Raw genomic sequence first — 26,328 nt, 5'->3', positions numbered from 1 at the left:
GAATTGCTCATGATGGGAATGGTGCTTCAGAAATAAGCTTGCCTTGCCTTGCCTTGCTGCTTTTAAGGACACATATTACACCCTGAAATTAGCACCCAAAGGCTTCTTCAGGCAGCCTTTTTCTCACTTCTTTGGCAGATTCACCACACCTGCTGCTGCACAATCGCTCCATATATTACATTCACACTTCCCACATTGCATGTAAGCCTGTTATCTGGGGTCTTCTCCCCCCAACCTCCCACACCAGAGCATTGTGTGTATGTCGGTGTGTGTGATGGATGCTGCGTTGAATCAGTGCACTGTCTGGGGAATTGTATGGTGTGTGTGACCTCAGTGTAATGAGGGAGAAGAAGAGCAAAGAGGATCGTATGGGTCAGGGAATGAAGTGTACCCACTACTGAGAGAGAAATCAGTCATTGATCTGTTGCTTTGTGACAGTATATGCATTATTCCACTCAAAAAGAGTGATAATACTAAATGTTTTCAGGATTGTTGTAGGTTTTTGTTTTTCTCATTTTTACCTTTCACAACACCTTTCCTTCACCGTCCTTCTGCGGTTTATTGCTACAAGCCAAAGTGCAGCCATTTAAGTGGTAGTAATTTCATTGTGGATGTGGCGCTGACAGTGATGAAGTAGCCACAGACCGTGATCGGATCAGAGCTAGACCCTTACAGGATTAAAGCCTCTTCTCCACAGCCAGTTCCCTGTTTACCACACCATCTATAAACATTGGCTGACACAGTGTGGTGTGAGAGTGTGTGTGTGTGTGTGTGTGTGTTTGTTTGTGTCTCTGCTCTGTTTGAGGGGACCACAATGTGCCTCGGTGCGGTTGTGTTTGGTTGTTTTGCAGGGGCATGTCCATACACAAATCGTGCAGGTCTTATGAAATCTTTTTAATTAAGTGTTTTTGCAAAGCATCCCAAACTTGATTTATATTCATGTCATAGCCTGTGTTTGCGTTTCCGTGCAGCATGTGTGTGTATTCTCTTGTGCAAGAAGTCCAGGAGGGATAGAGGAGGAGGCTGTGCAGCAGGTGGACGGAGAGCGATAGAGGAAGAGAGCGATAGAGTGAATTCCTTGTAAAGGCAGCTGGGCAATGAGGCAGACAGAAGCTAATTAGAGAAGCAGTCTCCTTTACAACTCCCCAATTAGATCAGTCATGTGTGTGTGTGTGTTTGTGTGTGTGTGTGTGTGTGTGTGTGTGTGTGTGTGTGTGTGTGTGTGTGTGTGTGTGTGTGTGTGTGTGTGTGTGTGTGCGTGTGTGTGCAGCAGATCAGGTGGCCATGACACAATCTGAAAAGTGCCTTTGTCCCATTATGTGTGTGTGTCTATGTGTGTGTTAATGCCCCAGCATGTGGCATCACATGCTTCCTCTTCCCTCCTCCTCCTCAATTTGGCTCAAGCACCCAAACAAGCCACGCGCTAATTAGCATCTCTGAAAAGCCTCTTCTTCTGAACAAGTGTCAATTGGATGACAATTTACAAGAGACACTTGAGGAGAGTGGGTGTGTGGGAGCAGAGCTGGTTAATAATAGAGAGCTGGTTATTGCTGTACTCAGTGCATCACGCAGTGATCAGGAAAGAGAGGGACAGAGGATGGAGAGAAACAAGAGAAACACAGACACAGGTGTTAAGATAAAAAATAGATGAAGAAAAAGGACAAAGTCTGAATTTTTGAGGCCTCCTCCTTAAAGGAGACATCAGCTCTTGGTTTAACTTTCTGCCTCATGCACTGCAGGTGGTGATAACGAAGACAAAGAGCAGTGTGTTCAAGTCGCGTCCTGTCTCTTCCCCTATAGGCTAATCAGTGTTATCTCATCACCAGGCCACAATATGTGTGTGTGCAGGAGTTTGATAATAATATTTTGTACTTGTTTGTAAATGTGTGTGGTGGGGTCAGCGTGTTGGTGCGTGTGGTAAGATGAAGATGTTGTTTCCCGCAGGGTGCTATCTGTGTCTCACTAATGTAGGATAGGACTTCATTGGATTAGAAAAGACTTTGTGTGTTTGTGTGTGTGTGTGTGTGTGTGTGTGTGTGTGTGTGTGTGTGTGTGTGTGTGTGTGTGTGTGTGTGTGTGTGTGTGTGTGTGTGTGTGTGTGTGTGTGTGTGTGCGCACATTCAGTCCCAGTTTCCTCCTCCACTGCTCAGGGCATAAATACCTGTCAAATACAATTAAATCCTGATTGATTTTCCGGAGCTCTCTTTGATTGTGCCAATGTCTGCCCCCTTTCACCTGCAAATGACTGCCTCGAGAAGAAGAATGGGAGTGCTTCAGGTTTTCTGAGCGCCGAAAAGACGAATGAAGGTCAACCAGGACCGCTGTGTTCCCTCGGTCAGTTTTAACCTTGACTCACAGCATAGCATGAAAAAGGTTACAGTCATTAAGGACACACTGCAGTGTGGTTGGTGGCTGATGTCCTGGGACTAATGCACCCACACACACATAAAAAAGGTTTTTGGTGTCCCTTTATTGGGTCAAGAGGATATACAGTATGTGTGTGCTTTAAGTAGACACAACTAGTGTTTCATCATTCATTTCATCATACAAATCTACTGTAAAAATTCCTGTTTGTGAATAAATTTTTAGTACAATTCTGCCCTAATTATAAGAAGACTTGGCATTATTCAAGAAGTTTCAGTTGTTTTTGTTGAATTGGCCATTAAAATACCCATAATATGAATGAAATATCTACAAAGTCATCATTATGTCATGATGTACTACATACCACAGACTAGAGTCATCATAAGGAACATTAAAAATAATGATTTGGACTCCTTAAGTCTGGCCCTCAACCCCATCCAACAATTGTGGGCCCAAGAGACTAATTGAGGGGGGGGAACTAGACAACTCCAGGTGAGCTGGTCCACGAGGTGTCCTGTCATAACACTGGGTTGAAATATATCACAGAAGCTGCCAATGCTGAACCCCCTACACCGCTGCTCGTTTTTCTCATACGCAGCCCGCCATTCCCTTGATAACACGTCTGTGCATGAGAAAAAGTGGGCCAGTATGGAGCATGAAACACCAGGACTGAAAGTGAGTCCCACTCCAGCCCTGGTTTGACAATAAAGTGGACAAATCTACTGAACATTCAAAGGAAAGCCTCTGACTTACGGTGGAACATTTGTGTTAAAGTTTTCAAGAATTACACTGATGCTACTTAAAACTTACCTTTTTAGTCTGGCCTTTAACTGAGTTTTACTTTTGTCTATTTATGTTCAGATCTTTGTCTTTTTAAAGGTGTATAATCCTCACTTTTAGTTCAATATGTATTTATCTTTTTTATGTGTCATAACCTAATTATTTATTTTCTTATTTACTGCACTGTTACTTTCAGCTTTTTTCTGTCTTAAAGTTTCAGTTCTTCATTTTTTCTTTTTTACTGCTTAAATCTTTTTATCTTATTATCTTATTTGTTTCTTTTAGCTTGGTTGTATTATTTTCTTACTGTGAGATTAACATTTTACTTAACCTGAGTGTTTCCTGATGAAGGTCTCCAGATAGCGTTTCCACAGTCCCTCAGGTCATCTGTAGGAATTTTAATCAACTGTGTTCACCTTGTGCACTAGGGGTGTGGGTTGGTGGGTTAGAGGTGGAGGATTGTACACTGATGTGTGGGTTTTTTTTGATGTTGTTGTTTGCATTGTTTTTTTGTTTTGTTTTTTTATTTGTCAAGCACTTTGTGTTGCCACCACTGTGCATGAAAGTGCTTTATAAATTAAGTTTGATTGATCGATTGATATATCAGAGACATGTGCTGCTGTAGCTGCTGCAAATGTAATTTTGGTCACCACTGTGAATTTAATTCAATGTGTGTTTGTGTGCAGGCAAGAAGCCCAGAAGAAGCTGAAGTCCCCCTGAAGCACCAGCTGCTGCAGGTCATTGTGAGAATACTTCAATACCGAATGCTACTCACAGGTAACACAAGAACACGCCGTCATGGTTTTTAATTCTCCGTTTAGGAAGCCGTCATGGCTATTTGTTGTAGGAAGATAGTTAAGACTCGTAAAAGCAGCACAGGAAGAAAGAAGTACAACTTAGGGGAAGGAAAGGCTGTTTTGGCCTAAAGAGGCGACTGGTAGCTCTGTTCATGAATCAAACTCAGGAAAGCTGTGGTTGAATGTTAGAAGAAATTCCTTCTTCACATGTATTCAAGTACTGAATTTAATCAAAGAAGGCACAGTAAATCTTTATTTTGCTTTAATAATAATCAAATAGTAACTCGGAGTGCTGTATTTCCGTGTCTTAGCCAATTTTCTTGTTTGTTTTTTTCAGACTACCTGAACAATCTATCTCCTGATTCTAAAGAATACGAGGACACACAAGGTAAACCTCCTCAATGGACCAGAACTAGTGATGTCCTCTGAGTGGTCAAACACACACCAACACTTACACACTGCAGCTGCTGGACATGTTTCAAGCTCTACTTGTTGAGTCACAGTTACTAAGTGTTTCTTCACTCACTTTGGCTGCCTGTTAATCTCCCTCTTGCTCTTTCTGTTTGTGTTGCAGCTGCCTTGGTGATCGTGTCCGAGGTTGCAGACCAAGCCAACGACAATCTGAAACAAGGGGTGAGCTTACTCTGCTTCGCTTCATGTGTTTGGATCACTCAGACTGTTTAGCTCCTGTTGTGTTTGATATATTCACCACCCAGCATGTCGCTATTGAGACACGTCTTTATTTCCTGCTTGGCAATGAAAGAGCAATTTAGTGACACAGTTCAGGCGTGAAGAAGTTAGACAGCCGAGGTTTTCTGTGTGTGAATCCCCCTTTTAAACGACATGCTGGAGTGAAGGAGATGTCTATCCCTCTTTGGCACAGCTTGTTAACTATTGTAGGGGGCGAGGAAAGATGATGTCATCAGAAAGTCCCAGGTGTATCATAACAAAGGGAGCAGTGTGAGGATGGACAAGGCTCACGCTCCCCCTCAAACATGAGCAGTTCATGGAGATAATTCATGGACATCCCCCCTACGTGTTTCTCGCCTCTCACTGTCAACATCCCTTGTGCCTCACTTTGGCTTTCCTCCTGTTTATCACACTCCTCTATTTTCTCTTCTACACACACTGATACACACACACACACACACAGGCTGACAGACAGTGGAAACACAGGATCCCTCTATCTCTCACCCCCTCTTATTCAGTATCTCATCCCTTTCCGCCTCCCTCTCCTTCATTCACAAACAAACAGAGACAGTTTCATTCTCCTGTCTCCTCTTCCGTCCATCACTGGATAATCTCCCTCTATCTCCACGCTGTCTCTGCCCCCTCAGGAGAACCTGCTGCGGCTGGTCCACATAGAGTACAGTGTGAAAGGCAAGAGGGACCTCCTGAAGCCCGGAAGGGTGAGAACCACTAAGCCTCTTCTGGCCAGTGTTACTATTTCACTATCAAAACACATCCTTTCAAGGCCTACACAACATCCAAAATGTGGTTAATGTTAGCAGCTGACAGTCAGCAGAATGTGTCTGTCTTATACTTTTCTTTGTGTGCTTTTCTGTTCACAGATGTTTGTCAAAGAGGGCACGCTCATGAAGGTCTCCAGGAAAAGTAGGCAGCCCAGACACCTTTTTCTGGTAATATTTTGATCTTTTTTGTTTATTTATTTATTTATTTATTTATTTATTTATTTGTTGACTTCACTTCTCACATCACCACATAGTTTTTAAACTAGTTGGTGCTATGGGTTCTTAAATACATTCATCTTTTTTCTTATAGTTTAAGAGCCAATTGAACATTTTGAAAAGTTGTCCCCTTGCTGAAGGTTGGATGTAAAAGCACAGTGATAACTGTAATTAGCAGAGATTAGTTTATAAGCAGCATTTTATAACTGTAGCATTTCATTGGAGTATTTCTTACATAGTTTTATGTATTTAACCTTTGTTTTACCAGGAATAATCCCATACAGATTAGATTTTTTTTTTTTTTTTTTTTACAAAGTACTCCTGGCCAAAAAAGCAGCACATAATGTTACACAGCCAACCACTTAGTTAGTCATCCCATCAATCATCAAAACAAGTACATCAAGCAATTATTTGAGCCTTAACTCTGGTTTTAAAATCAGTCAAACTAATAACTTGAGTTTGAAGTGATCCTGCATGTCCAACTAAGATGATTGAGAAAAAAACATTAAAAGCATTTTTACAAAATACTGATCAAATTTGAGGAATAACATGCATGGTGTACCCATGAGACCTTAGACTACAGCCACTGTCTGATTGAGGAGTTGGTAAAAAGCATGAAGGAGGGTAGTTAATAAAGAATAGCCTTAAAAAGAAAGATGCGCCGGTGCTCCATTCGTCTGATATGTAAGGAAGACAGACCAAGTCTCTCACACAAGGGGCAATGATGTGTACAGAAACCCAAATTATGAGACGAATCTCAAAGCAGAATCAAAACCAGCTGACTCGAAACAGTTAATGGTTCCCAGTTGAAAGTAAATAAACCCTGGATCTGTTAATAAAAAAAAAAAATCTGCCTACCAGCACCGTTACATTTCACTGATTAGAACCTCCCATTATATTTATGTAAAAGAGATAATTTGTGGTGTTTGCAGAAAAAAACATGCCAGACTATTTCTTGGCCTGGAGCATTGGCTTTCTAGGGTCTGCCAGCCTTACCTAGATACAAAGCAAAGCTAGCTGTTTTTCCCCGTTCCCAGTCTTCATAGCACGATAAGCACCTGCTGGCCACCAATATAGGAGCATTAATGAAAGTGGTTTCATTTCTCTCATCTAAGACTTTGCACAAACTGGTACAAATCTCTTAATGTGGATCTGCATCTCATAGTTTTTTTCTAATATGTCTGCCGCTATGATCTTTACCAAGGTAATTAAACTCTGTACTACAGCTCTGTGTTATTTGAATACGACTTATTTAGAAAAGCAGGCCCCAGTTGAGCATTGAATGTAAAGATATACCATGTTTGCACCACTTTTGACCTATTTTCAAAAAACTAAACTGAAGGGGTCAACTTTTGAGTTAGGTGTTGTGTGTTTGGAAAAGCATTTTGTTGCTGGTCATGGGATCGTAACAAGAAATGAGGTGAAGTGCAGCAGAAAACACCTGCCATATTATTGAAAAAAGCTGAAAAACAAAGTTAAGCATTGTCTGAGTAAATATCTGGGAATGTTGGGCGGAGGTCAGTCTGTGAGTTAGGTGAGGTTTGGGGGGGGCATGAGGCCAAGGCTGTTAGACCTCCACTCTGCACCACACCCATCCAAACAGGGCCTCCCTCGCCGTTCTTCTCCTCCCCTCTCCTCCCCTCTCAGGGCTTGTTTTCCAGGGCCCCACTTCCTTACAGGATGTTTGGTGTAGGTCACTGGATGCTGGCTTCCTGTGTATTGGGAGTGGACTGACAGCAAAGTGAAGGCCAGACACCCTGTAGAATGCAGGGAGGAGGAGGAGGAGGAGGTGGTGGTGGTGCTACACAAACACATAACGTGAAATAGAGAAGCCCACTCTATTGTTTCATGTGCAGTCTGTGCTGTCTCATGTTATGAATTATGCCTTCAGCTACATATCTGCAGGAGCTGTATTTATGATCCTGGCTCATACTGGTATATCCAAATAGAATTTAGCTTCAAGTTTTCAATTTATCTATCTTTATTTTGCTCTGTTTGCTTCATTGTTCTCCATCCTTCCAAACAAGATTGCAGTTGAGCGATAGCTGAAAGGGTCTGGTGGATGATACTTGAGGGCCATTAGAGCTCTGTGGCCATTCGCTGACTTGAAGTCGATGGCTTCAGTGGGTCAGCTGTTGTTTATGGGCTTTTAAGGAAAGGGAATCCAAACAACAGTGAAGATGAAAGCCATCACTCACCTGAGACATGGAGACCGTTTCACAAGCCCAGGCTCAGAGAAAGAAAAGAAGGGTGGATGAGAGAGAACTGGGATTAGAAGAAAGATGGAGGTACAGAGAGCTGCCAGAGGGATGTGAGAAAAGGGTAGGTGAGGTGTCAGTGGAGGAGAGGAAACGCCACAGTTTAAAAAAAATAAATGAGTTAAATGTGTCATGTGGTGAAATAGGTTGAGAAATCTCTCAACTCAAAACTTGGATGCGTTTCTCTTGAAGGAATCTTCCAGTAATTGAGCAGCTCAGGGTGGAGCAGACAGACTGCTGTGGCTTTAACCCAGAGGTCACAGGCTTGGCTATCATGCACTGTTTTGTCTCCAGCCAGCTTCTGAGCTTGTTACTGTGCCTGTTTCTGTTGTGCTGTTGTTGTTGATGTTGTTGTGGTGAAGGTGGTGGGTCCACCCAGAGCAGTGCAGCCTGTGAAGTGCTGGGAGTGTGAGGGGAGGCCTGGAGCCCGGGGCAGGGTGGAGAATTCCTGGATGCTGCCTTTACTGCCCCAACGGATGTTTAGAGCACACATTAGGTGTGACCAATGATGTCATCTCTTTTGTCTGGGAAAAAAATGAAATACCTCCTGCAATACAATGGAGTCTCAGTTTGTTCACAGGATCACAATACTTTTGGTCCGACAAGCAAATAAACAATTTTAATGCCTTATTTGTCTTGTTTGCATACATGGGAATTTTTTTGTTTGGGGGCTGAAAGACGTGTCTATGGACTGTGAAAGGAAACAGAATGTTAAGTTTTTGGCCCAGGAAGGTGCTTTCATGGAAGAAAGAATAAGCAAAGATGTGCATGTCTAGCCTCAGCACAACATCACCACCTTGTGGCTATTAGGCGGTACTTAATTTATTGAAGCTAGGAATGCAGCTTCACTTAATACCTCCACCAAGGAAGTTATGTTTTTGGAGTTCGTCTGTTTGTTTGTTTGTTTGTTTGTCTGAGAACAATATAACTCAAAAAGTAACTAATGGATCTTGATTAAATTTTCAGGAAATGTTCGAAATGGGATAAGGAAGAAGTGATTAAATTTTGAGGTGATCCGGATCACCGTCTGGATCTAGGATTTTTTAAAGGATTCTTTATTATTGTGAGTCAGGGCCGTTTTCACCATATGTGTATGAGTGGCGATTGCTCTAAGACTGTAAGGGAAGCTCAGCTTCCACTAAAATGTCCCCAAATAAGTGGTGATATGTACTGCTGTGTGTACATTTTATTGACAAAATCTGCGCTAGAATTCCTTCATCTTTTGTTCAGAATCAGCTACCTATCACAGGTGACTAGCTCAACCTCCTTCTCAATCATCCGCGCAGCGTCTCTGCGCTTTAACACAGTCTGACGCTGGGCGTCTTCTGACTTCAGCGGGGAAGCGTAGAGTGGGTTGTTCCACTCTGGAAACTGGACGGTCATTGGATAAACGCTGGGCTTTGTCCCCTCCTCGGACGCTAAGCGTCTCTGGGGGTCTATGAGGCAGTGGGCTGGCCTGGACGCTCAGTTTTTGCATGATGATTGGATGATCTGTCTGAGGCCGAGTCCCTTTTTGATTGACAGTGAAATGAGCCAGTCAGCAATCTTGAAGTATAACTCTCCTCCGGAGCATATTCTGAGTACTACAATTACTTGTTCTGGACTGATCCGGAGGCTTTATCGATCCCCAGCGAGTTTACCTTTCTTTAAAACGACAAGCATTGTGTTTAAAGATTCTCTTTCTTTTCATCAATAAGCAGCTACAGCTCCCCTATCACTCACACTTACAGCCTGTCATAGTCTCACGTAGCAGCTCCAGCTGCTAACAAGCTGACACGAATTTACCTTTAAATAAATAAAAGAATTAATGATGTAGGCCGGAAAAAAATGAGCTTCCTCTCCTTGACTGACCAGCAGCCACCACTGATGTGTATATAAGTCCACAATAAATGGTCAGATCGCTTTGCAAAACGATACAGGCTAGGCCACGACAATTTCTGACAGATGTAAAAGTACGATCCAGATCCCGGAAATATTCTGGATACTAAGATCCAGAACATGAAATATGTACTGGGTCATCATAATTTTCAACACTGTCAGGTAACAAATTATTGTCAACTAACACCAAATTGTAGCAGACAGTCTGCTGAAAAGGAGTATAACATTAAAGTAGGACTAAAGTGTTGCGTGACAATCACAATATGCTTGGCGGAGTGCTTTTCTAGTTCAACTTGGTTCTTAGTACTGACGTTTTATCTGTGTTATTATTTTGTAACTCATTACTTGTTAATAATGCTCTTAGATAATTTTAATATGTTTTACCTCATTGTTTTTTTTCTCACTCCTTCTTCACAGATGAATGATATAATGCTGTACACATACCCCCAGCAAGACGGCAAATACCGGCTTAAGAACACGCTGTCTCTCTCTGGCATGAAGGTACACCAACTTTTTCCTCTTATAATCTCAACCCTAATGCAACTATGCATATGTAATGTTTTTTTGCTGTGTTTTGTTTTCTGCTCCTCTGACAGGTGAGCAAACCTCTCCTGGATAATGTGCTCAACTGTCTCAAGATTGAAGTGTCTGACATCACCATTACACTCTCAGCCAGGTGAGCAAAATATAACAGTAACTCATCAATAAATATTATGAATGCCCTTTTTTGTCAGTCTCTTATTGACTCCTGATAATAACACTCTTTTTCTGTTTCTGTCTTCAGCTCTGTTGGAGAGAGGGAAGACTGGTTCCACACGCTGAGTCGAGCCATAGCAGACCATGCTGCAGGACTCTGTACGTTTGGTGGTCCCTGCAGTGAGGTATGAGCACTCAGCGTTGAACATACAGCTCATAACATTTCATCCTCATTCCCAAATCATCTTGTATCATGTTGGTGTCCACAGGCCCGTGAGAAGTTGTGGATGGCGCTGGGTGAGGCGGCTCCAGTGCTGGTTCCAGTTTCTCATGTGATGATGTGCATGAACTGTACCTCCGACTTCAGCCTCACACTGAGACGACATCACTGCAACGCCTGTGGCAAGGTCACACAGAGCTGTGATCAGTTTAAAAATCAGTTGTTCAACTTTTGCTTATTTCATTAGTCACATTTTTTAATCTTCGTTGTGTTTCTTGGAGCAGGTGGTGTGCCGTGCTTGTTCAAGGAATAGATACCCGCTGAAGTACCTCAAAGACCGGGTTGTTAAAGTGTGTGACCACTGCTATGCTGAGCTCAGGAAAAGAGGTGACTCTCAACTTTCTGGTGAAGAAGTCAAGTGGAGATACAATGTGCTGGTGTGTTTCTTCTTTTTAATTTTTTTCTTGAATTTCTTTGTGTGTGTAGGAGGCAGCGTCTCAGGTGCTTGTGGTAACTCCAGCCCACGGACTCACCGGGCCAGCAGACCCCTCTCTGCCGTCTTTCAGAGTCTGCAACCTCCAAGTTTGTGGAAAAGCAGGAAGAGCAGCTCCTCTCTTAACCAGGTGGATTACTCTCCCAATCTACGCTTCTGTTTCTTTTTAAACATGCAAAACCTTTCAGGTCTAATTTTGATAAAACTGCATCATGCATGTTATCTAATTCTATGTGCACTTATATATATATATACATTATATATTTGCTGATTTTTAATTGAAAGTAATGGTTTGACTGACTTCAGCACATAATTGCCAGCAGGAGTACTTGAAGCAGGTGTTAGACTGTGGATGCACAAAGACCTGTAAGAGGTTGAGGTTTTATGGGTCACCACCTTAAGGCAGATACACTTGATAGGGGGTCAGAGTCAGTGAAAAGCATGTTCCCTGACCGGGAATCGAACCCGGGCCGCGGCGGTGAGAGCGCCGAATCCTAACCACTAGACCACCAGGGACCTGTACAACAGAAGTCTCTAATTCATGCCAGCAGCTTTAGACAAATACACTTATTAGTGGTGCAGGCGAAAGCACAGGGAGCAAAAAACTGATCAGGACAACTTTGATTGTCCACCAGTCCCACCAGTTTTTTCCCAGAGTCTGTAGAGTACACACGCCGTATCGTATAACTCTTGACAATGACACCGCACAGATTATTTTCTCCTCCATCTTCAGCTGACATTGGAGTCGGAGCAGGTGGTGGCTCCCCTCCAACGTCATTAAATCAGTGACGTCTTAGGGGAATGTAATTGCTGATTGGCTGCCGTGGCACAGCCTCTTGCAAATTTGGGTCGAAAGTTCAATATTTTCAACTCAAGCATAGAGGCGTCTGACACCCCAAACACGCAGTTCGGGGCAATCGGAGTCCAAACGCATCTTTGCTTGAATTTGTATGTAATCTCAACGCAAATTGGCCGTACCATAAGGCAAATACACTTAAGAGGGGCCAGAGTCACTGAAAAGCACGCACCCTGACTGCGAATCGAACCCAGGCCACGGCGGTGAGAGCGCCGAATCCTAACCACTAGACCACCAGGGACCTATAAGGTTCAACATGTATGAAGTGGTATGTCAGGGATGGGTGACACCTGATCAGCTGAAAACTTTTGGCCATGACTGTCTATTCCTGTCTGCATTAATGTGAAGGAAAGTAGCCACAGTTACATGAGGAGTTTTTCGTCTTTCCGAATGGAATCTTTCCAAATGACTTTTCCAAAAACAATAGTATACATGGAAAGGAATATTCCAATCTCTGGTCTACATGCGCCGCTGTAATCAAACAGAATAGTCAATGGGGCATGCGCAGAAAAATGTGAACATCAGAAGATTTCAAAGCTGGAGGACGACAGTTTGTTTATCACAGTGTTGCAACACTCCGTATTGCGAGTTTGTCGTCTGTCCAGTCTTGAAATTATGTTCATTTCTTTCAAAGTTTGGATCAAAAACAATCTTTCCGCAGCAGTCCAGAGCTGACGGCCTGGCTTAAAGTTGAGGAACGTCTCTAGTTGTGTCTTACGTCATATCTGAGCATGTGCTGGAAGAACGCACCCTGACAACTTTCCGTTTGAGTGGATACATGTAACCTCAATCGGTTTGGGGAAAGGAATATTTCACCCCTGTGAAACTGATTAAATGTCCATTCAGATTGGCACTTTTCTTTCGGAATGAGGTGTATACAAAGGTTAAATTCTTTCTGTTTGAGCAAATAAACCAAATGCAAGCGGAATAATGGAGCCCACGTGTACATGGCTAGTGAGGTGTTCCCTGAATCCAAAGCAGGTTTGTTATAGTACATTGTGGGGCCAGCATTTATGAAAATCCACTGTTGGTTGTCCTGGTTTGGCACACACCCTATTTACACCTACATGGTAGTGTGCAGTTTTAACTTACAGAGGGATTTGTTTCACTGAAAAGCATGTTCCCTGACCGGGAATCGAACCCGGGCCGCGGCGGTGAGAGCGCCGAATCCTAACCACTAGACCACCAGGGACCTGTGAGGCAATTAGATTTATGCAGTGGAATGTCGGAGATGGGTGATATCTGATCAGCTGCTCATGTCAGTGTGTAAAAGAGTCAGCTGCCACTACTCGTCACTGTCTGCCTGTCCCCCAGTATTTCAGCCTTTGGGAATAACTTACTCAGTTCATTTAATTGTTGTTCTGCTTTTACTGTGCTAACGCTAGGTGGCCCTGGCGGTTGAAGGCTCCACAATGAGCGGCAGCCTGCAGCGCAGGAAAAAGAGCAAGAGGAAATGGAAACGGCTGTGGTTCCTCCTCAAAGACAAGGTGCTCTACACCTTCACAGCCCGTGAGGTGAGGGGGCACAGAGTCTCCCACACCAGCCCCAAAAGACACTTACACACTCTCATTATCAGTCTCATCTTCTGTCTATCCTCCTCCTTCTTCTTTTGAACTTGTGAACAGACGTGAGTCAGACACGTTCTGTATTTCCACTGCTCAGCCCTTCTTCTTGTGTTGAACACTGCGTGTAACGAAGGGATTCTCTGTGCCCTCTCTGTTTCTCATTTGCACCTGAGACTTTGCTCTGCTTTCTTCTTCATGAAGCATTTAATTCATTGTGTTTACATGTTGTAGCTGACAGTGAGACGTGTGTTTTACAGTTGTGTGCCTCTGTTTCATCTGATTACTTCAGGATAAAGTGGCTTCAGAGAGTCTGCCACTGCAGGGCTTCACGGTGAAGCTGACTGAGAGGCCAGAGGGAGAGGAGAGCAGCAACATGTTCCATCTTTACCACAAGAAGACCCTGTACTACAGCTTCAGAGCTGACGATCAACACACTGCACGCAGGTGAGCACAGGGTGCTATTTCTATAGACATGATGGCCACTACTCAAACAGGTGCCTCCTGACTACCACTGACTCATCCCAACAGCTGATTGAAACACTGTTTGTCAAGGTGAAGACGTATTTTTATAACAGCAGTAAGTGTCTGTGCGGAACATAACATAAAGCTTTTGTTTTCAAAGTGTCTTCTGTGAAACATGGGTGATAGGCAGCATCACTGCAGATTCACTGTTGAAGGGTCCAACATCCTGATGGTACTAAGTGCAATGCATAATGTGTATGGAGCAAGCAGCAACCTCTGGTTTAAAAATATGAGACAATGCGGAAGTGCTAAAATCTGCTGTTTCTTGAGTATTTGCTTGAAGCTGAAGACTAGAAGTCACATACACACCAAGCCAAAAAAAAGCCAATTTTAAAGCAGAAATTAACCTACTTACAGCCTGATTCAAAAAACGTCTCCTGTCTGAATCGCTAATATATCTATCGGCACACACTGTACGGGGGATTGAATTTTTTTCTGACTTGGCGGTTCTGAGGATATTAAGATCGCAAGCTCCCCCAATAAGAAGCACAGCTGAGGGTCACATGACTGACAGGCACCCTATGGCTGTTGACGAAGCCCTTGCCACTGCCAATATAGCCGACATAGCCAACATGCTTCATTTTCCGCTTCAGAAACAGATGGGTGATGTCAGCAAGATTACCTCCATGTTTTTTACAGTCTATAGTATGGAGTATATGTAAGGGGCAAATTTGGGATGACCTAATGATAGATGGGCTGTAGAGGGGGACAGAGTCAGTGAAAAGCATGTTCCCTGACCGGGAATCGAACCCGGGCCGCGGCGGTGAGAGCGCCGAATCCTAACCACTAGACCACCAGGGACAGGTGGTGAAGTGTCAGTATGTAACGAAAGGCTGCCTGTTAGCAGGGTAGTTGGACTATCCTGAATATTCACAGTAGTGAGCCTCCTCAGTGCTGCTCCTCACACTCACATGTGACCAGTTTGTGCCCCCATAATGCTTTACATGGCTGACCTTTAGTACTGGTACTCCTTCTTTAAGTGAATGTATGTTTCTAATATATTGAAAGTGATATAATAGTCTCTAAATTTGACTGTTAGCTTTGCTACTGCATTGTTTCAGATAAAATGGGGTTGTGGCATTCCTTTACTCTTGGATTCACCTTTAGCTAAGTCTCACTTGGTTGTATTATAATAATCAGAACAGTTTTTGGAACCGTTTTTCACTTCTGATGATAAATGCACGTCTTTAAAAAAAAAAAAAAAACTCAATGAGAATACATGTCAATCTTTATATGTGCTGTTATGAAAAGATGGCCTCAAGCTAAACATATCAAGGAAAACTAAGAAAGCAGAAAAAAAATCAAAGTCTCTAATGGTTGTAGTGCCTTGAAATTTTGGGTAAAATAGTCAAATGTCAACCAAAGTGCTTTTATTTTTATCTGTAATGCTATGCTACAGATCCAATAGTGCACTCCAATAAAATGAGCCATGCCTTTCTGCCACAGAAGCCAAGATACCTTGACATAGAATTCATTGCTGACCCCCAACCCTAGCAAGAAACCACAATGTTAGGGCCTCAGTGGGTTGTACATTGAGGTTGATGAACCACTGTACTAAATTGTTTCATCTTTCTGTGTTTACAGATGGGTCAATGCAATGGAGGAGGCTACAGTTTTATAGCAGCAGCTCATCAAACAAACATGCACCGCTGTCTGTGGCTGCTACAACACAACAAAGCTACCTGCTGCTTCTAAACTCAGCCCATCATAAGAGACCAGCATGGGAATATTGTGACAGTATGTCTGTTATATGAAGATTGAACCTGCAGGAGGGATTGAATCAAGGCTGCCACCTAGTGGTAGGGGGTTAAAGTGCAGGAGTCAGGGGGTGCAACCATGGAGTCTGGTCTTCAGATAAAAACTCTTCTGATCTCATTGTGCCGATCCAGCTCAAGAGCCTAATCCTTTAAAGGCAGCTTGGAAACTTTAAATGCTTAATCTTAAGGGCATTTTGTTCCCTCCGTTACACCTTTTCAAGAGGACCATCTCATAACTCAAGTTCTTCATTTCTTCTTTTTCTGGATTATACCATCTTTTACCACTGGATTATTTAGACACATTTTTTTTTGCAGGAAAGCTCTACATCCTTCATTTTTATATGTGAGCCAGTTACCCAGCCTTGATTCTGTGGTGGGTGTAACATCACATTGAACAAATATCGAAAGAAACTATGCTACGGTATTATTTTGCAGCTATTATAAGGGAAAATATTGGTCAAAGTTTTAGAGAGATATTTGTTATTTGAAAATATATATTGTGAATTATAAAATGCAGATATTACTGAACTGTATGACTTATTTGTAAAGGAATGTTACATGATGTTCTGGGTAAAAGGTCATTTTAGTCCTCAAGGTGTGTGACCACAACGTTACTTTTTGAAATTTTACATGCGGTTACTGTGGTAATCAACCCACTGAATGACCTTCAGCATAAAGAGCACTCCACAGAGGAAAACTTTCAGAGATACTTTGTGATTCACTTTGTAGATTTCAAAGATGTTTTGTTCTGGAGTTCCAGTAGATTTCTGCCAGTTGAGTGCAGTGCAATTTGCAACTGATGATGAATGTGCCTGAGATGACATTGAATTTGTTGTTATGTTATCAAAGTACTGTACTACTCTCATGTCTCCTGAAGACACCTTGATTCTGTTTGCTTTTTAGCCACTCGTATATACTTATTTCTTTTAGTGTTTTGAAAATTTCAGTCACAGTACAGCAACATGAGAATATACTGCAGTGCCCTTTGATTAATGCCTTCTTTTATACATGCACTCCTAGATACTCACTGAAACTACTCGGGGCTGAACTGCATTTTCCCTATAAATTCTGGTCCTTTCCTCTTATTTTTTCTCACAACTCACACCCCTCCTTCCTTCCTCTTTTTCTCGCTATTTCATTCTTTTCTTCCAAACCCTGGCCCTGATGGGGGTTCCTCATGCCCAGGAGCTATGTTGGGTCCCCCGAGCCTCCCAAACCAGAAAAAAATCATTGTTGTTGATGTGCTCTCTTCTGCTGAAACTGTCAGTGTTGGAGTCATTATGGCCTCAGTAGTCAGGACGCAGGATTCTGACTGATCTCTGCTGCTCTGGCATTATAAGAAATCCAAAGTTTTTTTCTCAATAACTTAAAGTTGTTATCCTAGAATACAGACGTATGATTTCTTTTTCTTTCAACCAATGAAATGACATAATTTTTATCTATTTCATCAATGACTGTCCAGCTTTTCTACCTGTTTCTTATGTGCCATACCTTTATCATTATTATGATTGTACCTCTTGCATATGGTGCATTGTAAATGTTTATGTATATAAAAACATATGAAAATAAACTCCTTTAAAATCTTTACAAATTGTATTGCCATAAATTGTCTTAAGTTTTTTAATAATAATAATGATAAAACTAACAATAATAATAAAATAATAATTATTATTATTATAATTATGATTATAATAATAATATGTCTGTAATAAAATGTGTTTGAAGAGACAGATCCATACAACTTAGGATCTTGCAGTTCACACTGTCCACTTGAAACATCATGAGTATTCAGTATCTAAATATTTTTGACCGCTATCTGTGTGTGCAAGTATAATAATACCATCCTTATCTTCATTTTATTTTACCTGCGGGTCAAAAAGTCATAGAGGGGATTAAGTGCAAGAATGTTCTCCGCTCCAGTGCTAAGTGTGTGTGTGTGTGTGTGTGTGTGTGTGTGTGTGTGTGTGTGTGTGTGTGTGTGTGTGTGTGTGTGTGTGTGTGTGTGTGTGTGTGTGTGTGAATGCTGTTTATTTATTTGCAAGCACACCTGTATGAGTTTTCTGTGAATTCAGCCAGTGTGATGTTTCCATTCTGCAGTTCTGGCTAAAAAATCTAACTCAGTTACACCTTCACAGAGAAAACCTTTAAGACAGAAATTGCAAAGGGGTAGTGAACATTGCAGACATTGTCTGATCATCATGGGCAGTGAAAATATACATTTCATGTTAATGTCATCAGAATTTGCCAGAACTCTGTCTACTTTACAAGCAGCAGAGATGAAAGGGACTGGTGATGGCAAGGGTCAGAGTCAGAGTGCAGTCCTTAACCCTCAGAGTCTTTAATCCTAACCTTAATCCTTTGACACTGTGAGAAGGGCATGACATGTTATCTATGCCAGAAGCTTTGAGCCTCCACACTCCAGCTCGCTGCTGGCTTTGTGAGACAGCCGCCCACATGCTACAGGTCAGATGTCTTAAAATGTCATGACATGGCATTCATACAGCAGCCAAAAAACACCATCACTATTTATAAAGATGTTTCAGAACAAAGTATCCTAATGCCTCATCTTTTTGTTTTTTGACACCACATCAAAACAAATTACAAGGGAGGCTTTGAAGTCTGTTCAAGAACGCCATCAGGAGACCAGACCAATGGGCCTCGGACTACATGGTGTAAACGAAGAGCCTATAAAAGAATAGCTTATATGCTCTGCCTGTGGTTGTGACTTTTAGAAAAGTTCTACTACAGTGTCTAAGCAACTTGTAATAGTGCCACATCGTGCTGAAAAATGCATAATTAGGTCTGAGAGACATATCCTTTATTAGTAATGTTCATCTGTAAGAAGGCCACCATGAGCTTGAATTGAAAAGCATAACTTGAGTTTCATTTGCTTGCTTGAAACAGTGTTAACAAAATAGATACTCATTAGCCAATTTTTATTAAAAGAAAAATTTCATTTTCATAATTTTTATGTTGTCAGTTATTGTATTTCTACACAGGTTGTTTTTTGTTGTTTTTAAAGTGTGAATATTACAGTTTTCCCCAAATTGCTAAAACACAATAGCCAATTCTCTAAAGCAAATGACCAGTTCTCTAAACACATGTAATAAAACTAGCTCCCATTTGTTCCCACCTGGCCTCATTCGCTAAAGATCCCATATTCTGCTCCTTTTCTGCAGTTTAATATGGATCATTGATGTCTTCATGAAATGGTAGTAACATGTGTTAGTCCAAAAAGCCAATAAATCAAGCACAGCAGCATTGTTTCCAGGCTCTCATTGCCCCTCTGTTCAGAACGCTCTGATTTAGTGGGCGTGACCTTCATATGTTAATGAGCTACCACTGATACCACCCCGCTCTTCAGCGTCACTGAGACGTCACGGCACCACATCCATGACCACCGGGCTCCGAGTGCACAATGTTGAAATGAAAACAGCGAAGCATAAGCATTACAGGCCAAAACAACAGGCTAATCGCAGCTAAAGTTAGCATCCTGAAGCTAACAAGGAGACGGGGGACACTGAGGAAAAGCTCTTACATCTGCTCCACAGCACACAGCATTTAAAATACTCACATTTCCAGGGTCCGAGGTTTGTTGGCGGATGGTTGGTAATGCGCCTGGATTCAGGACCAGTCTATTCGCTAGTCCTCTGTTGCACTGTCCAAAGTTGAAAAAGCAGTTGGCCGTGAAGTGACTAGCACACCCATGCACAGTTTTACTGAGTGTAGCTGGCACATTTCCTTGATAAATGAACTCTAGCCGCTCAGCATGTCTTCTTCCAAGATGAAAAGATTTCTCTCCAGCAGCGGGAAGATGGAGTGTGTGTGTGTGTGTGTGTGTGTGTGTGTGTGTGTGTGGGGGGGGGGGGGGGGGGGGGGGGGGGGGCTGGTTCCTCTCCAGTGGACCAATCAGGTCAGACTTGCTCCTGATTGGTCAAAAAAGGGAATCGCTGTCGTCGGTAAATAGGTCAGGATTTTACATTCACAAGCACTACTAAGTACAGGTTTTGTCATTAAATATCACATTTTGTGAGCTGGGAGGAAAGCCAAAGACCCACAAATTTCACTAAAAGACTTAAAGTGATTTTTGCATCACATGGGACCTTTAAACATAACAACTCAAAACTGAAGACAACTGTTGCAAATGATGTAAATACACCTACACAGTGAGTTCATTGTGGACAGTTTGCTGAAGGTTCAAACAAACACAGTGGATGGAGGCAGAGGAGTTTGAACAAGAGGAGTGGCCTGACCAACGCAACGACGTGATGCAGCATAATGACGGTGTGTGGCATAAATACTGTAAATAAAAAAAGACACACTATGAACATTGTTTTCAGTGTGTTTGCATTGAGTTGTGATACAGCATGTGGTGTACACACTTTGTTTTCTGTAGATTTACATACTGTTCATATGAAACAAACATCTATTAATGCCCAACACTCTACAATGATATATTCTGAGAACAGATACTATAAGGTTTCTGAAAATGTAATTTGGTAGTTGTGAAAAAAGACCAATCTCACATACTGAATATTGTTTTTTCAGTTGTTTTGTTGTAGTGTGTAATGATGTGTATAGTGTGTAATTTTTTGCAGGCTTTGAACAGCTGTTTTGGAGTGAAACTTTGTAGAGAGAAGGTGTGGTTTTGTTTATGTAGCTTTAGAAAAGTTTACTGTGTTTTGAGTTTGGGGAAAATAAAGGAAAATTTTGTGAAATGTGTTTTAGCAATTGAGAAAAACTGTTAAGACTGTCCCTTATTTACTGTCAGAAAATAAACCTGGTTGAGCGTTTCCTTTAACCAGCAGAGGGCAGCAGTAAACCATGACGATGACATTTAATTTTAACTGTCCCACACCCTGTTGACTAAAACTTCAGAGCTCCTCCTGCTTATTTCTGTGACAACAGTACATGTTGTGTTTGGGATGTCAAGTTAGCAGAGTTCAAAGATTGGTAAAAAGATGCCTGGGATAAGGTGCATCTGCACCGAAAGAGAAAATATTTGTAGTGTGGAAGCAAGGTGGTTGGTGGTTTGAGTGTTTTTTATTTTTTATCTAAAAGACAAACAACAAAAGATTAATTTTACTTGAACTTAATGTATTTTTTGTTGCAAGTATTGTACTTCTCTACACTTTGCACCAGTTACTTAATTTGAATCAAGTAACCAATTCTACTATTACAGGTCAGTAACTCATCAACCTAACATGGATTTTGAAAAGCCGACACTCTTCAACTGTTGTCACGAAAAATGTAGGCTACAACCTGATTTTTATTTATTTGGAGGTCATGTCTCACATCTTTTTAAACCTTTGTACTTTGTAACTTTGATATAAAACAAAAAACTCAGTACTTGGTGCTTAGAATACATTTTAAAGTAAGTACTCTTGCCCCTAAATTTCATTAAATTAAATGCACTTGTACTTGAGTAGAATATTTTAGTACTCTTCCAACCTGATGCACTCCCGTGGTGAACTCTAAAAGCCCAGGTAGTACTTTGTACATAACAAAGACATAAGAATTCCTTTTCTAATAAGAATCTCCATTCAAAATCTGAGATAATTTTTAAGATGTGCTTTTGACACAAGAAACTGTTTGAAACAGAAATAGACTGTGATTAGAATTTAACAAAACTGCATTACTAATTTAATTATCTCTAGCCATATTTACTCAAGAGAGGTACTCTAATTTTTAGTTAGTTTAAGGTGTCATAAAAGTAAAATCGTGAGGGATTACCAGTCATTACTTCTAACTCAACTCCTCCTTTTTATGTAATTTGGCCTAATACAGCGTACACATACAGGTCTGTTATCAGCAGACACTCTGCCCAGCTGTCTTTTCTCTCGGCTTTTCACCTCGGAGCACCACACAGACAGCTGGGTAATACAAGTCTTCACAGATAAGTTAATTAGTTTGACTGAAGAACTCCACTGTGCCAAAACAAGTCAGACTGCAGCAGACCATGACGGGGAAAGCAGTGGCTTTCATGCATATTTAAAGCCAAAGAAACAGCACAAAACATTAAGGCCTGTTTCATTTTCGACATCTGCAATATTAATGATAGCATGTGAACTAGAGCAGTCCTGATGTGAACTGCTAATTAAGGAAAGAAAAGGGATAAGGTTTAATTTACCCGCCTGTAAAAGGCCTCGGTTAATTGGAAAACTGGTGTTTGATTATCTCATTATTAATTTTTAAAGCTGCTAATTGAGATGAAAAGGAAGTTAGTGACAGCAAAAGTGTTTGCTGAGAACACTGTTACTTTATGAGAAGATCATGACCACAAGATAGGTTACAAACAGATGAGCTAAGTAATGGCATGTCAGTCGGTATGTAGGCAGAATAGAAAATAGGAAGATTGGGGTTGCTCTAGATACTTGATCCCAGGAGTGTCAATGACCCAAAACTAACCTGAAATTACAAAAGAGACAGAAGTGAGAGAAGGATTGAAAGCAGGGAAAGTTTTTCATTTCCCTGCAGAAGCTGAAAGTTAAGGATGCTTGTTCCACTTCTTATCTTGATTGGAGCATGGCCCCTGTCACTCACTCAGACAAACACATTCATAAAACCTTCACGTCTTTTGTAGGGTACAAGAGATGCCAAGCCTGATTAGGTTACTGCCAGTATGTTCAAATCAATAGCCTTCAATTTATGCACTCACTGCAATTAGTAAGAAAAGAACTTTCAAGTACATTGAAAGGACAGTTTCTCCGCACAAACACATTCCAATCCAAATGTAGGAAGCCAAGATGAACCACAAATTCAACAGAAAGCCTGCGTTATACAGCAAAACACTAGTCCTATCTAAGGATGCAGAAGTGAACACAAAATAAATCAGCAGGTGAAATAAATTTAAGATTTAAAAACTGAGGAAAATTACTGAAATAAAATTCTTGAGTTGTGTATAATGATGTAACTGTAATGCCTTTGCAGGTGAGTGAGAATTTTATCTTTGTTGTTAGCATTTGTTACTGTAGTAATATCTTGTTGGGGTTTTTTTTTCCCCAACAAAAAACACAATAAACAGCTGATTATGAGCAGCAGTGGGGCCCATTTCTTCCTGAAACATGAAAAAGGTATTCCATGGTACTGTACTGTTGTTTTATTGTGACATGTATTTTTTTGTCTTCATTATATCTTTTTGTGTTGTATCATAGAGCATTATGGCATATAGTATTTTATGACCGCACATGTTACTGCATTGCACGAAATAGCAATAAACTGGTAATTGTACCATATCATATCATATCACATCATAGTGTAATGTTAGTGTTCTATCCCAGTGTATCATATTTCATGCCTGTTTCTTATCCTACTGCTGTTGTGGCATTTATCTAATTGTACTGTATTAAATTGTTTTATGACAGTCAAAATTGCAACATATGTTACAATTTTCTGTTCAGTGTATTTTCTGCATCTTATAATGTATTGTATTATATGTATTGTGAATCATATCATATTGTCACATAACATATTGTGTCGTAACATTGTATAACATTTGTATAGTTACACAAAGTAGAGTATCTTAGAGCAGTGATTCTCAAATTGGGGAGCCAGGACCCCCTGGGGTCCACAAACCATAGCTTAGGGAAGGGGTGCCTTCCGGTGTGTGGCTCTTTGATCCATTCATAAAAATATCTATGAATATATTGTTATGGGTAGTGGTGTGACAATCAATCTAAGATATTGATATATTGATGCCAACGTTGAGATCAGTATTGGTCAATACTTGGGTGATGAGATTGATTCTTAAGTTGCAGTTTCTCTTCTCTGCATGTGCTCCTCTCAATCGCCCATAGATAGATAGATAGATAGATAGATAGATAGATAGATAGATAGATAGATAGATAGATAGATAGATAGATAGATAGATAGATAGATAGATAGATAGATAGATAGATAGATAGATAGATAGATAGAAAGATGAAACTTTGTCTCTTCTGCAAACAAACCCACTAAATCTTGCTTTGAAAATTGGAAATATATTGATTTTCATTTTATGTCATTTCGTTTATGTGTGAGAGGAAGTATGTCTCTAAGATCATGTGTGTGATTTGGCTCTTTGTAGTACCACTGTAATTTTTGTGGCTCTTGGTCTCTGACTGGTCGGCAACCCCTGGCTTAGGGGGCCGTGGAATAATTTAAAAATGTTAGTAAAAGTGTGCTTTATCATTGAAAAAGCATATCAACAAACGGGTATCCCTTGCACCAATGAAACCAGCAAGTTTTTCCAAGTACTCCCACCCAATTTAGTTTTTTGCAATGAGGTCGTTTCTGATATGACTGTGACATGTCTATTACTTCAACGTGCACAACCATAGAAAAACATCTCATCTGAAAGGGGGCCATCATCTCAAAAAGTTTGCAAACCCCTGTCCAAGAGTCTAGTATTGTATTGCATCATATCCCCTAGTACTGTATCCGATCAGATCAAATCTGACACGTGTTACATAATTTTTTATTGTATCGTGATGTACAGTGTCATAATGCTTTGCATTGTATTTAATTGTAACGCATAGTATCATATCGTAATGTCTCATAATGTATGTATTGGAAAGCAATGTTACATAATATATCTCTGCACATGGTATTTTATCTTGTTGTATCATGTCACCAATATATCATATCCCATGTATCTTAAGTATCATTACAAACTGTGTTGTATTGTATCGCATCTATTTATTGCACACACCTTCGTTCTGGTTGTGAAAAGTTAACCAACAAAGTCCATGGGCAAAAAATGTGAAGCATGCCCTTTTTTGTTTGTCAGTGTTGTATTAAAAACTTGTCCAGATAACTAGAGATGGATTGCAGTTATAACTGCTACATTTTAGTGTAGTGCGGCATGGTATGGTATGGTATGGTATGGTATGGTATGGTATGGGATGGGATGGTACGGTACGGTACGGTACGGTACGGTATGGTATGGGATGGTTTGTCATCCTAATGAGTGTATTTTTAACCAGAGGCTGAACAAACACTGGTGAATGTGCTTTTAGCATTCTTATCAGTACTTGAGAGATAAGTCACTATCAGAAAGTGGAAAGTAATGCAACTCCATGTTTGAGATAAGCTGCACTCTAGTGTCGTGTTTTACCTTCACTGTGTTGCCATGAACAAGCTATCACTGTCTGTCTGACAAAGCAGCTGTTCTGGTTTATCTTAGCACCATTTGAATAGGAGACCTGCTGAACCCCCTTTGTCCTCGGAGCTGTAGTTTTCAGTCTTTAAACATGAAAAATGCATCTAAGAATGAAGAGGGGACAAGATGACTGAGTCAGGAAAGGGAGGGGGCTGTTAAAAGTAAAGGAAATGAGGAAAGTCAGGGAAGTCAGGTTTGGTCTGCAGTCTCTTGATGAAAGGACCATTTCTCTCCTTATTTAGAGTTTTTCCTCCCCTCCCTCTTTTCCTCCCTCCCTCTGTCTGTCCCCCTCATTTCTCACGCTGATGTTTGCCCTGGCACCAGTAGCGGAGCTAGACTTTCATTCTTGGGGTGGCCATGGCTATTTCAGGGGGTCCATAGACTGACAATAAATTGTTTCTCAAACATCAATTGCAGTAAGGGAACCTAAACAGATAAGTGTATTTAAGTATTGATAAAGCACACAGGAGATAGCTGTAGGTCTGGCTCATCACCATCCTCATCAGAAGCAGAGGCCTCTGTGTCCTCCCTTGATGGATCTACATCATACAAAAAATATTAGTACAAACACAATAAAATTGCAGCTACTATTAAAAAAACAACTCACAATGTCAGTAATATGCAATTAAAAATATCTAAAACTGAACCTGGGCTGGGTTTTGCCTGGCATTCCCTCTTCTGACTAGTCCCAGGATGGAAGCTTCCACAACTGCTGCTGGCTGCCAAAGCTGAGTCCAGCCTGTTTGTCTGTCTTATATAGATATATCTGCATTATTGGCTTCTCTTTACAAAGCAGTCATGTATCCTGCCTTTTCATTCCATTCATTCTATTCTAAAAAACTATGAGGAAAAATAGAAACAGACCACTGTAGATTATGTTTAATATCCAAACTGTTGAGCAAGTTGACACTGTATTGCCAGCATGTTCATGTACGTGTCATTTTAGTCAACGCAGCATGAAACAGCTGTTTCATTGTCTCATTATTCATAAAATACGTAAATATATGTAACAACTTGAATTAAATGTAGACGTTAAGCAACCATTGTAAGCTGACACTGGTTATTTGTAGACGCCATGAGATATAAAAAGTTCACATTAGCTTGGTACCCATAGTTTATAGCAAAATTATCTCCTATTTGAACACAAAAGAGACTTTAAACAATTAGGAAAGCACCGTAATACTTACTTAAGAAAATGGATTTCACTGTCCAATGCAGATGATTATCCTCCTCCTCCTCCCCTTATCCTTACTTGTCTCAGTTTGCGGTGAAACACTCCAGATAACCATCTAATTTTGCCGGTTGAGCATCGGGT

The 26,328-nt window shown here is 41.0% G+C and overlaps 1 protein-coding gene and 3 non-coding genes across 5 annotated transcripts in view; 1 reads left to right on the top strand and 3 right to left on the bottom strand.

Annotated features, from left to right (window-relative positions):
• The window catches only part of fgd5a (FYVE, RhoGEF and PH domain containing 5a), a 44,964-nt gene extending 27,575 nt beyond the window's left edge, over positions 1-17,389 (top strand). Inside the window, exons 8-21 of one of the 2 annotated variants that reach the window (XM_074677455.1) lie at positions 3,831-3,921; positions 4,279-4,329; positions 4,516-4,574; positions 5,279-5,350; positions 5,513-5,581; positions 10,183-10,266; positions 10,362-10,441; positions 10,550-10,646; positions 10,731-10,868; positions 10,966-11,068; positions 11,168-11,304; positions 13,416-13,517; positions 13,885-14,039; positions 15,702-17,389. In XM_074677455.1, coding sequence (XP_074533556.1) covers positions 3,831-3,921; positions 4,279-4,329; positions 4,516-4,574; positions 5,279-5,350; positions 5,513-5,581; positions 10,183-10,266; positions 10,362-10,441; positions 10,550-10,646; positions 10,731-10,868; positions 10,966-11,068; positions 11,168-11,304; positions 13,416-13,517; positions 13,885-14,039; positions 15,702-15,738 — 1,275 coding nt within the window. In that variant the 3' untranslated portion in view covers positions 15,739-17,389. Of the gene's footprint in view, positions 1-3,830; positions 3,922-4,278; positions 4,330-4,515; positions 4,575-5,278; positions 5,351-5,512; positions 5,582-10,182; positions 10,267-10,361; positions 10,442-10,549; positions 10,647-10,730; positions 10,869-10,965; positions 11,069-11,167; positions 11,305-13,415; positions 13,545-13,884; positions 14,040-15,701 lie in introns of both variants that reach the window. The other variant, XM_074677446.1, reaches the window with a different exon arrangement.
• Positions 11,619-11,690, bottom strand: trnae-cuc (transfer RNA glutamic acid (anticodon CUC)). Its single transcript has one exon. It is a non-coding gene; the product is annotated as a tRNA-Glu (tRNA).
• On the bottom strand, positions 13,151-13,222 carry trnae-cuc (transfer RNA glutamic acid (anticodon CUC)). Its single transcript has one exon. It is a non-coding gene; the product is annotated as a tRNA-Glu (tRNA).
• Positions 14,847-14,918, bottom strand: trnae-cuc (transfer RNA glutamic acid (anticodon CUC)). Its single transcript has one exon. It is a non-coding gene; the product is annotated as a tRNA-Glu (tRNA).
• Positions 17,390-26,328: the final 8,939 nt, after the last annotated feature.

This window comes from Halichoeres trimaculatus, unplaced genomic scaffold (genome assembly GCF_033239565.1).
Source record: "Halichoeres trimaculatus isolate MK-OKI-2021-1 unplaced genomic scaffold, fHalTri1.1 fHalTri1_scaffold_1, whole genome shotgun sequence".
NCBI lineage: Eukaryota > Metazoa > Chordata > Actinopteri > Labriformes > Labridae > Halichoeres > Halichoeres trimaculatus.
This window is presented reverse-complemented; position numbering and strand designations above follow the sequence as displayed.